We start from the raw sequence: 14,213 nt of genomic DNA, 5'->3' as shown, positions 1-14,213 counted from the left end.
ACAGGTCAAATAAGAACACCCTTTCTAGGGATGGGGGAAGCCCACCCCTAAATCTCCCCACTTTATTGTTTTTACCCTTAAAACATCTTCTTGGAAAATGGATGTGTTTTTTCATGTCTTCTTTTCAGAAAGACAAAAAGACACAGAAAGACCAAGTGAGTTGTCAAAGTTCGATAGAAAGTCTTTGGCAAAGAAAATAATCTGTGGGTTTTTTTTCCTTGCATAGGAATAACCACAATGTGGTTTATTGCACAATGGTAGTGATTTTCTGGACACAGGATAGAGTTAGATTTTAAGATCAAAAATTAGATTAAACTTATAGTGCCTTGTATACCTCCAGCATTTCAAATTTGGGCCGGTAATTCATTTGGAGAAGAATGTTCTTTTTATAAATGGATTTTCCATCCCTTTTTAATCCTCGGATACTGTTTGGATTATCACATTGTTCTTCTATCATGCTGTCTTCTTCGCTGCATATATTGAAATCAGGCTGACAGTGCCAATCAGGGAAAGATTTGGGGCATCTCCCAAAATACTGGGGTTTTTTGCCTTAGTGACGAGAGCCTCTAACTGCTGTGATTTAGGGCATTGGATTCCTTGAATTCAGTAGAGTTTCCCACTTGCTATCAGCTAGGGATGGTGCTGGATATTACTGGAAAGCTTGTTCCAGTTGCTTGCCAGCAGCAGGTTGCAGCACAATTGGCAAAATTCGTGAAAAAACTAAGTTTTCAAACTTTGGAAGTGAGTGAGTAACTACTAATCTCAAGCACATAAAAGCTTTGAAACAGAATAGTACTGATTGTAACCATTTGATTTCTTTAGTATGGTACTGACACCTATGAGGTGGTTTCCTTGATTGAAACTGGAGACATGATGAAAGCTCGTGATTAGAAATGTCATGGGCTTTATGTGTGTCTGCTTCAAGTACTGGATTCTATAGTGGTACCTTTACTACTCATGCTAAATTTCATTGAGACAAGAAATAAATGGAATTTGGACATAATTTGGCACCAAGTTCTCCATTGATTTATAGCGAACACAGAGTCACTACTTCTGTTTGTACCTATTTGTGTCGTTGTATAAACACTCTGGCTGTGCTTATGTGTTCAATGAAAACCAGAATGGATGGAGCTAAAGTAACACCATCTTTGTGCCGTTGGTCATGTTGGGATGTGATGCTGCTCCTGGACAGGCTGCTGAAAGCAGGTCTTCATGCCAGTGCCCTTTGGGCAGGCTTTTAGTCGCTTGCAGGATCACGTTAGTAAATTATGCTAAATGAAGCAACAAATATGGCAATCGGTGTTCTGCCCTACTCTTATTTATGGTGCTTGTTCAAAAGGTGAGACTATAAATTGAATGTAGTCAAACTCTTTAGCTGTGAAAAACAGTTTATAGCACTGTCTCCCTTGCTAGGCAAGAGATTTAGACTAGAAAAAGCAGCACAGCAAGAAAGAAGCCAAACAGAGATTAGAAGGATTGACTCCCACACTCTAAACCCAATTTTTCCTTTCAAAATACAATGCAAACTTTGAAACTAAGACATTAACTGAAATTGTACATTGGGGACATGAACGATGAAACAATCATTTCTTCATTGTGTCAGAAAGCCAGATTTTAATAGGGTGGATGAGCTGATTATCTCAGTGTAACGGCTATTTCTGTATCTGTGGATGGAAGGCCAAAGGCATATTAAATTTCCGATCTCCAGTATGCTGTTTAGTTTTTAATATTATTTGCTAGCAACTTTCCGTCTACAAATCCTGCCTGATGATTACAGGGGGACTTCAGAAATAATATTTATATTCAGAAACAGGTTGAAAGACAGTGAGCTATCTTGGCCACTGCCAGGTTAAAGTATGAAATGAGTAAATGCTTATCTGCGTCTTGGTTTTTTTTCGGGGATAATGAACTGATGTCAGATACAGAGACAAGTTCTTCCTAATCTGAGAAGTCTTGTGGGTTAGAGATTCAGAGGAGTGTCATGGTCAGTCTGTGTGTAACGCACTTTTGTTCCATGTTCTGGCTCCTTTTCGGCCCTACTTCTACTTTTGTGTGTATCCAGTCCATTTCCTTCACTACAGAGTGCTAGAGTTAGGCCTGGTATTACCAAGACATTAATATGCAGCTTTTTACACCACTTGGTCCTACTCTCTAGTATTAAATCTTTCAAAATGTAAATGCTTTTTATTATATCAGATATTAAACAGTGAGATCCTCTATTACTCTCCAGAGTTCTATAATATCCAAGGCTCGTACATTACTTATTACAAGCTATACTTCTCAGGTGTCCAAAACCATACAAAATGAGAATAATTTACCATTTTTTCATTTTGTATTACCCTTACTTTTTGAGACAAATAAATGAATGTTGACTTGGTTTTATTTCAGGCAAGAAGAGATAAATATTCAAATGTTTTTAGAGTCTTTATTGCATGAGGCATTACTTGCCCGGTTGAATGAACTGAGAGATTTCCTTCTTGCAGCTTTTTCTCCAGGGCTTTCCTGCAAGCCCTCCAACCAGTACATCATTCAAGATCACATGGCTGCTCATTACAAGAAGCTGATGTCAGCCAAAGGTATGTACAGTCTATAATGACAACGACATCTACATAGCCGAAAGATAAAATCATAGCTAAGGGTGTGTTGGTTGCCCTTAGTTTTGGCTGGCTGCTGAATTTCTTCCCCTTTCTTTCCTCCCTCTCCTGTCACTAACTTAAAGGGTGTAGGAGGGTTTAAAACATGGTGTACCCTAAAAGAAGAGATATGTAGGACATTATGCAGGGGACAAAGATGGAGACTGTAACCTTGTCCTACTGTTAAGAGGCATGAAGTGTACGGAGTCAAACTGTTTCACAAAAGGACACATTCATGTTAGCAAAGGAAATAGTATTTAATTCTCCTAAGTTATTTTAATAATGGTCTCTGTTTAGATGTATATGGTAGCTGACTAAAAGGAAAGGTAAAATGAGAACTAGGTCAGGTATTTGTTTAATTGGGAGAAATCAGTGAAGAGTAATAGTGAGTTTGTAGCTTTTGACATTTAGAAAGTTACAGTTTCATTCCTAAATAACCTAGAAGGAATTTCCATCAGCAAGCACTTATGTCTGAGGGAGCTCTTCAAATACTCTTCTTCCTGTAAATAACTGCAAACTGCTAGAAAGAGGATTTGGAATAAAAAAAATGGCCTACATCAGTTGTCTGGAGCTGTGTAAACTTCCTGGTGCTTCAGGGGCAGACAAAAACAACTGGAGTTCCATGGCCATAGCCATAGTTCTGTTACTGCAAGACATCCATTCCTTGGGCTCCCAAGGCTTTCTAACCAAACAATACACTGATACCATGCAGTGAGCTCTATAACAACACATAGCTGTTGAACAGCTGATGAGATTGCTACTGCATTTTTTGCCAAGAGACCCATCTCTTTGTCAGTTTGCAGTGCCAAGTGCTTTAATTTAAGCTACCTAGCTCAATCTAGCACATTCTTTTATCATGGTATCAGAACCACTATTTCACTTTCATGACCTGAGCCGTGCTATGGTTCATGACCTTTCCACTCATATTGGGAGCTGGAGGCTGAATTGCCGCTGTTATACTTTCATACTGAAGTGACTCTTGCTTTTGCATGGCTAATGCCACTGAAACAGTGAATTCTAAGAACTGTAGAATTCATAGCCTACTGCAGGGCTCATACACATACAGAAGCATCAGGACTAAGAGCCGCAGAGACTGCTGTATATAATTGAACTTCATTTTATTCTCAATTGGTGAATCCTAAATGTGAGAGTGAAGATCAAAAAATACAAGGAAGAAACCAAAGACGTTTTGCAGTTTTTGTCTGTTACATTCTTAAAGCTCAGAAGAAAATGCAAAGGAGATATTCTTGGCATAAAAGGAGCCCAGTGCTTTGCTCCCAAGCAGCTTTCAATTTTCTGCATTTGAAATGTCAGTCCTGCTTGTCTGTAGCAGAATTCAGTCAAGCTGGAAAGAGTTTCTCACAGCAGGTGCTAACCTAAATTTCCAGCGGCTAAAATATCTAATTCTTAGGTGTTTCACCATGTGAAGTTATAGTTCTCAAAAGTCAGATTTGTAACATACTAGACCAGAAACCTTTAATCTTAAAACACTTATTTTACTTCTTAGGGTGCTTCGTCATTCCTACAGGTAGTTCTTGTAGAGCTAAATGTTTACATGCATTTAAATAAATGCAGTATTGCAAGGATATCATAGAATCATAGAATCACAGAATCATAGAATAGTTGGGGTTGGAAAGGACTGTAAAATCATCTAATTCCAAACCCCTGCCATGAGCAGTGACACCTCACACTCATCCAAGGCTCTGTCCAGACTGGCCTTGAACACTGACAGGGATGGAGCATTCACCACTTCTTTGGGCAACCTGTTCCAGTGCCTCACCACCCTCACAGGGAAGAGCTTCTTCCTTATATCTAACCTGAATTTTCCCTGTTTAAGTTTAAACCCATCACCCCTTGTCCTATTGCTACAGTCCCTGATGAAGAGTCCCACTCTGGCATTCTTGTATATTCAGTACATCCTTAGAGAGGATAGGATTCCATGCCTCTGAAAAATCTGGTCAGGGTTGTCTAAAGGTTTTCTCCAGTGTTCTCTAAAATGTTCTTCAATCCTTTTGAAATACAGCTGCCTTCCAAAATACAACCTGTTTGGCCTCACCCTAGACAGTAGCTAGCCCTGCATATCTGAAACTTTGTTTAGAGTGCTTGTACAAACTCATATTTGCTGTGACATTTGGCAGTAAACACAGAAGCGTCTTGGATGGAAAAAGAGTCAGTGCCCTTCAAATGAAACTCGAATATTGAGATTCTCTAAGTGATTGCTTTTCTCTCCACAGTCAAAAATAGTATTTACTCATATAGCTCAGTTGTATCCAGGTACGTACGATATCAGACATACAGCTCCATTAACCTCCATATTACCTCCTGTATGGGCACATGACTTAATGAAGACTGCAGCAGTCGAGGGACAGGGCTTGATTCCTTGGAGCTTATTTGCTTTAATCTTTTATAATGAAAACCAAACAACCAAATAACATGTTGTGTAATTGTATAATTAGATCACTGATATTGCTAGAAAGATAATGAACTGATGACATGAAACATAGGGACAACTCGAACCTCACTCTTAAAGCATCACTTGGCTGTTTCCCTTGGCTGATCTCAGCTGTACTACTCACCCCTGAAATAGAAACTTTCCAGGAAGTAATAGATGCCAATACAAAACTAGTACAGCTTTCCTTAAACTGAAAACTAAAATGAAGGTTAACAAATGTGTCTGTACAGGTTCTTACTTGTATACCTTAATTTTGCGCAAAAGCCACAAAATTCAGACCCCAGTTTTATACTGAACTAGCAGGAGCACTGCTGAGACACTTACTCTGTGCAGATAAAGACAAGAGCTCAAATCCTCATTTGGCCTAATTGCAGTTGATATAACTGTGGTTGGTGTAACTCAACTAACTCCACTGCATTTAAGCTGTGCTACCTTTTGAGAGATGACCATTGGCAAAGATAGTTGCAGGAAATAGGAAGAAAATAGTATACATCACTAGGGAAACAATAGGACTTAGTGGTTTGTAGATCTAAATTATTAATAATGCTTATATCATGCAGACTGGTGCCATGTTCCCACACGGAATTACCACCAGCACCTTAGGATGATCAGTTTCATCTCTATCCATTTTGATATGATTATTTGTAATGTTAGTGTTTCATTGGACTGAACCTTCTTTTTGTTAATACAGCCGCTGTTGATTCATCTGCACCAAAAAGTCTGCATACCAGTGTTAAGTGTGAGTAGTTTTGTTTCATTTTGGTTTGAAAATAGTTCTGTCTCCATTTGTTTGGTTTGGAAATACTTTTCTTTTAGGATGAAAGGTGTTCTGAAGAGGCATATACATGCTGAAAACATGCATCATTGTGGTTAACACACTATTATCTAGCATCTACTAATAGCTAATGTAGTGTCTAACTTAATAGCTGTATCAAGCACTTGGTTCGTGTTTACACAGATTTGCAGACTGTGGGAGTCTGATATACTTACTTCAAGCAATATGATTGTTGGAGGCATAAATTGCTTTAGTTTTCCAGTCTAAACTCAGACTACTGGCCCTTTGCATTCCTTGCTAATCCACACTGCGTTTTTCATTTCCTTCAATGCTTCGTGTGTCCCTGGGCATCAAGCATGCTACAGTTAAGACAGGTTTTGAGGAACGGATGGCGTTTTGGTAAGGGAACAATGCACTGCACCCCAACGCCACCTCTTGGCTGAAGCCTGCAGTACCCAAGGTGTAGGCACAGTCTCTCCTGCCCTTCCTTTTTGGAAAAGAAGAAAGATTGATGAAAAGGAATACATTCATCCCTTACCCTGGAAACAGAGCATTCACTCTGGAATGTGTTTAGTTTTCTTCTTTCACGAGGTTGTGTGGAACATGCTACGTTTGATAGTTACATATGAGGGAGCATCTACCCTTTCTACACAGAAACACCCTATCTTAAAATGAAGTTACAAAAGCTGGAAAAATGAAAGCATCTATTTTTCCACAGTGCATGCATAGTGGGAGCCATGTATCAGAGATCTGCAGTGGGTTATTGCTTTGAGCAGGTTATTATATACTTGGAAGCAAAGATAGCTCAAAGGCAATGGTGAGATGCAGTCATTTGAGCAAGACACAGGCCAAAGAAGCAAATATAACTCTTGCCCATAAAGATTTAGAAAAATGCATCATATGAGATCTCCATGAACATGAACATGAGCATGAACATGAGCTGGCAGTGTGCGCTCACAGCCCAGAAAGATAATTGTGCCCTGGGCTGCATCAAAAGCAGCGTGACCAGCCGGTCGAAGGAGGTGATCCTGCCCCTCTACTCTGCTCTTGTGAGACCTCACCTGGAGCATTGTGTGCAGTTCTGGTGTCCTCAGCATAAAAAGGACATGGAACTGTTGGAACAAGTCCAGAGAAGGCCATGAGGATGATAAGGGACTGGAGCACCTCCCGTATGAAGACAGGCTGAGGAAGTTGACACTGTTCAGCCTGGAGAAGAGAAGCTGCGTGGAGACCTGAGAGCAGCTTCCAGTGTCTGAAGGGGGATACAAGGATGCTGGAGAGGGACTCTTCATCAGGGACTGTAGTGACAGGACAAAGGGTATGTGTTTAAACTGAAACGGGAAGTTCAGGTTAGATCTAAGGCAGAAGTTCTTTACTTTGAGGGTGGTGAGGCACTGGAATAGGTTGCCCAAAGAAGTGGTAAATGCTCCATCCCTGGCAGTGCTCAAGGCCAGGTTGGATGGGGCTTGGTGCAACCTCATCTAGTGGAAGGTGTCCCTGCCCATGGCAGGGGGTTGGAACTGGATGATCTTAAGGTCCTTTCCAACCCAAAACATTCTATGATTCAGTAGAGAAGAGCAAAAGAACAACTTCAGGATCATAACACATCACAATCAAAATTCCCTTATTTTTTTTAACTCCTTATGCTCAATACTGTGTTTCAGAGTTGTCTTTTATATAATCATCTTAAAATTCATAATTTTGATTGATCACTTTGTGAAAACAGCATTGTATTAACAGAAAGAATTGCCAGGGGCAGCTTTCTGAGGCTGTTAGTTTGGCAGAGAGATGATCCTGACACAGAAGTGCATGAGGAGTAGAATCTCACCTCCTTGAGATAAGGAGGACATAGAATTTGTTCAGCTACCTGCATTAGCTACGGTAACAAGTTTCCTGGATGATGTATCAGAAGGAAACATTATCTTTATTCTTATAATGCTTTCTTAGGAAGGTATTCCTCTTACACAGCTAGGCAGGACTGTATTGTTGTGTGGAGGTTTTGTTAATTTAAAACCCCACACTGAGTACAAAACATCTGGTGCACACAGAAGCCATGACATGAGATTCTCCATCAAAGGAACTGAGGACCCAAAACCATTTTTGTCAGTCGCCTGCTGGGGAAATGCAGATTACCTTTGCCATTTAATATTTGTCTTCACTAAAAGACACTCTGTAACAGCTAAATCCTTTTTCTGACAGGTTAGTTCCAGAAATATCTGTCTTGGCATAAGAAGTTTTGTCCCTCGAAGGATAAAGCTCAAAATTTAGAAGTCACAATGAAAAGGTGCATCAGAACTTACGTCTTCTGAAACATTCAGTAGGGCAGTAGCACAATGAAGGTACAGTTGCTGCTAATGGGCATGATGTGCAAAATCGTTTGAGCACTATGAAATGAATTTATGCCTACAAAAATAGGCTTCTGTTTATCGTTTGCATATTCAAAGACACAACGTAAATGAAGGCTGTTTTGCCAGTCTGTTAGAATAATAGGAGGGCAAAGCTAATTTTCTGCTTAGTATAAGATTACAGTGTTTTCTTCTTTTAATGTTTCACAACAATCTCCCACTGTTGCTATTACTGGTTACTAAGTGTGGTATACTTTTAAAACCTGGACATTTATCAGAACTCTGACAGATACCCATTCTGACACAGCAGAATTTCTTACCTGCCCTCAGTCCCTGCGCTCAGGTAGGTATAACTTTGTTTTCCGGATGTGTAGTTGGATCCTGTGTGTTTCAATGGTAGGCTGGAAGGAGAAATTCAGGTAGTGACGTAGACATATGCAAACCTATTAAAACAAAGAGAAAAAGATTAGTTCTGATAAGACAGAAGAAAATACAGGTTGCAATGCTATGTTTAAGAATAAATGCACTGCAGGTAACATACTGTATATAATTGGCTTTTCTGACAATCTCAAAATGCATCATTTCCCAAGCTGCCTGTACTGTTATACTTCAGATTAAGAAATCTATAGACGAAGTTTAAGATGTGCAGTGTATAGGACTTTCTCCTGAATATCTTCAGGAATATCTTGGATTTTCAATTCTAGGGTTTAGAAGGGCACTGTTTTAAATTTGCTGCTACATTGGGCTTTTTGCTGGTTTAGAGTTCATGAAGTTACTAATGTTGCAGTTGATAAGAGTGTCATTGAATGAGATGGGTTTGTTTCATCTAGTGACTTTTTAAATATGGTTTATAAAGCATTGCAAATGCCAGCTTTCATCATGTTTTAATGCATAGTATAGCATACAATACAACTATTTCAGTTGGAAGGGACCTACAGTGATCATCCAGTCCTACTGCCTGACCAATTCAGGGCTGACCAGAAGTTAAAGCTTATTAAGTTATTAAGGGTATTTCCCAAATGCCTCTTAAACACTTGACAGGTTTGAAGCATCAACTACCTCTCTAGGAAGCCTGTTTCAGTGTTTGACCACCCTCCCAGTAAAGAAATGCTTCCTAATATCCAGTCAAAATCTCCCTGGTGCAGCTTTGAACCATTCCCATGCACCTTATCACTGGATACCAAAATGAAGTACTGATTGTGTCTCTTTACTGTCAGAGCAACATTAAAAATGCTGTTGAAATTGCAGAGACTTTGATCAAAGTTAAGTAGAAACAGCTAACACAAAGCCTCCTGAACAGTCCTTTCTTTCTGACATGGAGCTGGCTTTGTGGTAGCAATAAGACTGCGTCTCTGGCATTCTCATGCTAACAATTGTGGTCCATTTTTCAGCTGTCATCAAAAGATAGAAACATGTATCTATCTGTGCCCAGCCTTAAGACTAGATGTATTAGCTGGAGATGCATCAGAGATCAGGAATACGAGAGACCTAGTTCAGCATCATAAGTGGTCTGTGGAAATAAAGTTAAGCAGAGGTGTTTTAAGAGTCATGAGACCATCATGACTGATGGAACTACTGTGAGAACAGTGATTCCTTGGCCATCTCAGAATATCTGACTAGGAGGATGTTTACAGTCTTTAGAAGCCACATTTGCTAGAAAGAGTGTCTAATGAGTATGGAAAGAGCATAAGCAGTGCTGCTGCTGAACACACACCAGTGACCAGGTTTCAGAAGAGTGTCTTAGCAATCAAAAAGAAGAATTTCTGTTCCAATGGAAATGTGAACGTTCTGGGGGAAAAAATCCATTATGAGGAATTGTTTTGATTCAAAGGAGAAAATTCAAAATCATTTTGTTTTAAATCAGATACCTTATATATTTATACAGAGTCAGAGATTTAAACTTACCTGTGGCACTAAAGAAGTCCTCCAAATGTCTCAGTTATTAGGGATTAATAATTACCAATTAATTAGTAATAAAGAGCTGTATTACATTCTTGGACCTTGGAAGCATGAGACAGTGTTTCCATGACCAGCTCTAGAAATCTCTTCCAACCATTATTTCCATGATACTATAATACTCTGCTCCAGATTCACAGAGCCCAAGTTTGAGTCAGATCTCCTGAGGCTGATCAGCTTAGTAAGAGGAGTAGAAACTGGCTGATGTGCATATAAGCTGTCCCAGATGAGCTGGCAAGAAAGTAGGAAAAACTTAACACTCACAAAAGATTAATCAAAACCAGCCCCAAACAGGGGAATCCATAAAGGTAACCCACACTTCATACAAGAGAAGAAGTGACCCAAATCACTAATTATGAAAATCCCTTGCTAAAGCTCAGGTCTTTGGCTCCATCATAGACTCAGCCCAACACTCCAGGGAAGCGTGGTGATCCAGGGCTCCCTGCCCTAATTTTCTTCTTACTCTCCCATTCCAGGAATGAGAGCGACTACGCCAAGGGCTGCTCTCATGTACTGTTTGTCTCCTAGTCCTGCTGTAAGCACTCTACTTCCATTATCCATTGAGTAGCAGTCCAGAAAAATAAGCACACCAGCATGGGGAAGCTGTGGTAGGAAGCAGGCAGGTGCTTTGGGCTCACTCTACCCAAGTTAATCTGAAGGAAGACCTAAGTAAATCTGGCTCTCTGGGAGCACCTTTAGGTCTCCATGATCTTGGTCTCAAAGCAAAGCCATTTTTTCTCCTCTCTGTTGAGGTGTGATTGGATTACCAAACTAAGCTCAACTACTTACAATGGCAAAACTAGCTATTCAGACCATCTGGGTATGTTCTGCACAATTCCCTTGCACTTTCAGGAGTACAGTGCATACATTCACTCAGAAGGAATTGCAAGTAATGTATATAAGTATATAATTACCTATATTTTATTATATCTATACATATATTTTATTATATCTAACTACATGAGGCCATGTGAGTGTTTCCTGTTCACCTATTATGCAGTGTTGACTGTGTATTTGCATATAGGTGCTGTGAATCAGTTTTATAAATATGAAACCTAAACATACCTCTAAGTGTGTGCAGAAGCACATGCTTTGGTAACTGGAAAAAGGAATAGTAGACTTATTTAAGAGGAAGTTTACTTTCCTGTGTACCAGCAGAGTACTGAAGTGTTTAGATATGGTAGAGTGCTCTTTTTATAACCCACGTTTTCCCCTAATTCTCTGCATTAGATAGGCATTAATAATAATAATTTCCAATTGGGTTTTAATCAGTTTAAAATGAAGTTGCTTTGTGGCTTTCAAGACCATAACACCTGTGAAAAACAACAAGGTGTTTCTCCAGGCAGTTCAAAGAATACAAAATTGCATTTTATCTACAGTTTATATGAAAATTATATAAAAGAAGTTTTATCCTTACAGATGTAGAATCTTAGTCACAAATCTTGGGCAATTGCATGGATCATTTAGCAATCATAGAGTCATAGAATGATTTGGGTTGGAAAGGACATTAATATCATCCAGTTCCAACCCCCTGACATGGGCAGGGACACCTTACGCTAGATCAGCTTGCTCCAAGCCCTGTCCAACCTGGCCTTGAGCACTGCCAGGGATGGAGCATTTACCACTTCCCTGGGCAACCTGTGCCAGTGCCTCACCACCCTCACAGTAGAGAACTTCCTTAGAACTAACCTGAACTTGCCCTGTTTCAGTTTGAACCCATCACCCCTTGTCCTGTCGCTGCAGTCCCTGATGAAGTGTCCCTCTCCAGCATCCTTGTAGCCCCCTTCAGACACTGGAAGCTGCTCTCAGGTCTCCATGCAGCTTCTCTTCTCCAGGCTGAACAGCCCCAATGTTCTCAGCCTGTCTGCATACGGGAGGTGCTGCAGCCCCGATCATCCTCATGGCCTTCTCTGCACTTGTTCCAACAGTTCCATGTCCTTCTTATGTTGAGAACACCAGAACTGCACACAATGCTCCAAATGAGATCTCATGAGAGCAGAGTAGAGAGGCAGGATCTGCTGGTCACACTGCTTTTGATGCAGCCCAGGATATGGTTGGTTTCTGGGCTGCGAGAGCACACTGAAGCTGGCTCGTCTTCATTTTCTCATCAACCAACACCCCCAAGTCCTTCTCCACAGGGCTGCTCTGAATCTCTTCTCTGCCCAGCCTGTAGCTCTGCCCAGGATTGCCCCGACCCAGGTGTATGACCTTGTGCTTGGCTTGGTTGAACTTCATGAGGCTGGCATTGGTCCACCTCACAAGCGTGTCAACATCCCTCTGGATGGCATCCCTTCCCTCCAGTGTGTCACCTGAACCACACAGCTTGGTGTCATCAGCAAACTTGCTGAGGGTGCACTCAATCCCACTGTCCATGTCGCTGACAAAGATACTGAACAAGATCAGGACACCACTCGTTACCCGTCTCCAGTTGAACTTTGAGCTATTGACTGCAACTCTCTGCCTGCAGCCACCCAGCCAATTCCTTATCCACCGAGTGGTCCATCCATTATTGCAAGTTTATGGAGCGTGAGTGAGATGGTTTTAAATAAATGTTTTAGTCTGTGAAAAATAAATGTGTATATCACTATTACAAGTGAGCTGCATCGAATGTATAACTGCACTGTCATTTAGCTATCAAAGGTAAAACAACAGGTCTGGATCATAAATTCTTCTCCCACTCTGAATCCTGTGCTATGCTAGCAGCTCCATTTGGGATCTGAGTTCCTTTAGGGTAGCCCCTGCACAGTTTAAAGATAGTCTTCTGGGGATAACAGCCCAAAATGATGTGCCAGCAAGAACAGAGTAAGTATGTACTATCCTCCTCTTTTGCAGGGAGGAAATTAAGACACCAGAGATTAATTACCATACCTGTGATCACACTGTTTAGAGCTGGGAATTAAATGATAGTTTTCCAAGTCCTACTGCAGTGCTTTAATCACTAAACCATCCTCCCCATCAGTTTCAGAGTCAGTGCTGTTGAAAGGAGCATTTGTAAAAAGGGAGGAAGAAGGTAGTGGATGCTGCTGCAGGATGCAGAGAGCAGGAGTCTTGTCATAACCACTGTGCACCGACTATTTTAACTTTGCATTCCTACTCCACCACCAAAGGAGAAAGCAGCGTATGTCAGCGATCAGTCAGTATTTTAAAGAGGGATGATGCATCCTGACATTTCTCTCGTAATTCAATTTCTAGAATTCCTTTTCTCCTTGAATACCTCCATCCAGTATCAGTATATAAAAGAAGTGCCATTATCCCTCTAGAGGCTTGTTTATTCCTGCCAGTGACCTTCAGACAGATGTTATGACTTCTACTTCTGGCCTTACCAACAATGTCTTTTCACCAGAAAACACAGAATCAGTTCAAATAATGAGTGACTTGGCCATAGGAAATTTTGTTTGCCAAAGAATAGGAATTCTAGAAAAATCTCTTGATGGACCCTTGGCCTGAAGCAGAGTTGTCAATTGAGCACCCCTCCGTCTGCTGCCCGTTGACTTTGGGTACGAGATTAAAATCTCTGGTTTGGCTAAAGAGGTTTTTATCAATTTTTCGGTAATTTTTAGAATTGCCAAAATCAAAAGCAGTGAGAGTGGATGTATTCTTCTGTTGGACCACATTCTGCCAGCGCTAATTGCTGTTGTAAATCTGTACTGACAAGAGGGAAGAAGGGAGGGAGAGTTGGCCTTTTGTATCAGAAATGTGCTGAAACACGCTTTAGGTGAGAAATGGGCTGCAAGAATGGGAGATGCTCTAAGTGTCAGTTTGCTTTCATTTGCTTAGGCAGGAAGTTGTCAATACTTAAAAGGCTAACAGTGGGTGGTAATTACACAGCTGTGAACCTCACCTTTTGAATATCTTATTTATACTTACTAAAAGATTAAGAAAAATAGACTAACTTCCCCTACATAAGTAAAACCAAATGCTAATTCTTGTCTTTGTTTGAATGAAAGAGTGTGCCCTTCCTTCATTTTGATGTAGTCTACAAAGGAATTGCATCAAGTGCTGTCAGCTCCATTGATGTCCATGATTTTTTTAACACTTGATCCTCACTTACC

General features: G+C 40.5%; 1 protein-coding gene across 1 annotated transcript in view; it reads left to right on the top strand.

Moving 5' to 3' along the window:
* The window catches only part of LOC136014536 (spermatogenesis-associated protein 7 homolog), a 56,480-nt gene that overhangs the window by 17,522 nt on the left and 24,745 nt on the right, over positions 1 to 14,213 (top strand). The window contains exons 4-5 of the mRNA XM_065679277.1: positions 2,484 to 2,576; positions 5,777 to 5,824. Coding sequence (XP_065535349.1) covers positions 2,484 to 2,576; positions 5,777 to 5,824 — 141 coding nt within the window. The remainder of the gene's footprint in view (positions 1 to 2,483; positions 2,577 to 5,776; positions 5,825 to 14,213) is intronic.

This window comes from Lathamus discolor, chromosome 5, assembly GCF_037157495.1.
Source record: "Lathamus discolor isolate bLatDis1 chromosome 5, bLatDis1.hap1, whole genome shotgun sequence".
In the NCBI taxonomy this organism is placed as follows: domain Eukaryota; kingdom Metazoa; phylum Chordata; class Aves; order Psittaciformes; family Psittacidae; genus Lathamus; species Lathamus discolor.
The sequence above is the reverse complement of the archived record's forward strand: the minus strand, read 5'-3'. Positions and strand labels throughout refer to the sequence as shown.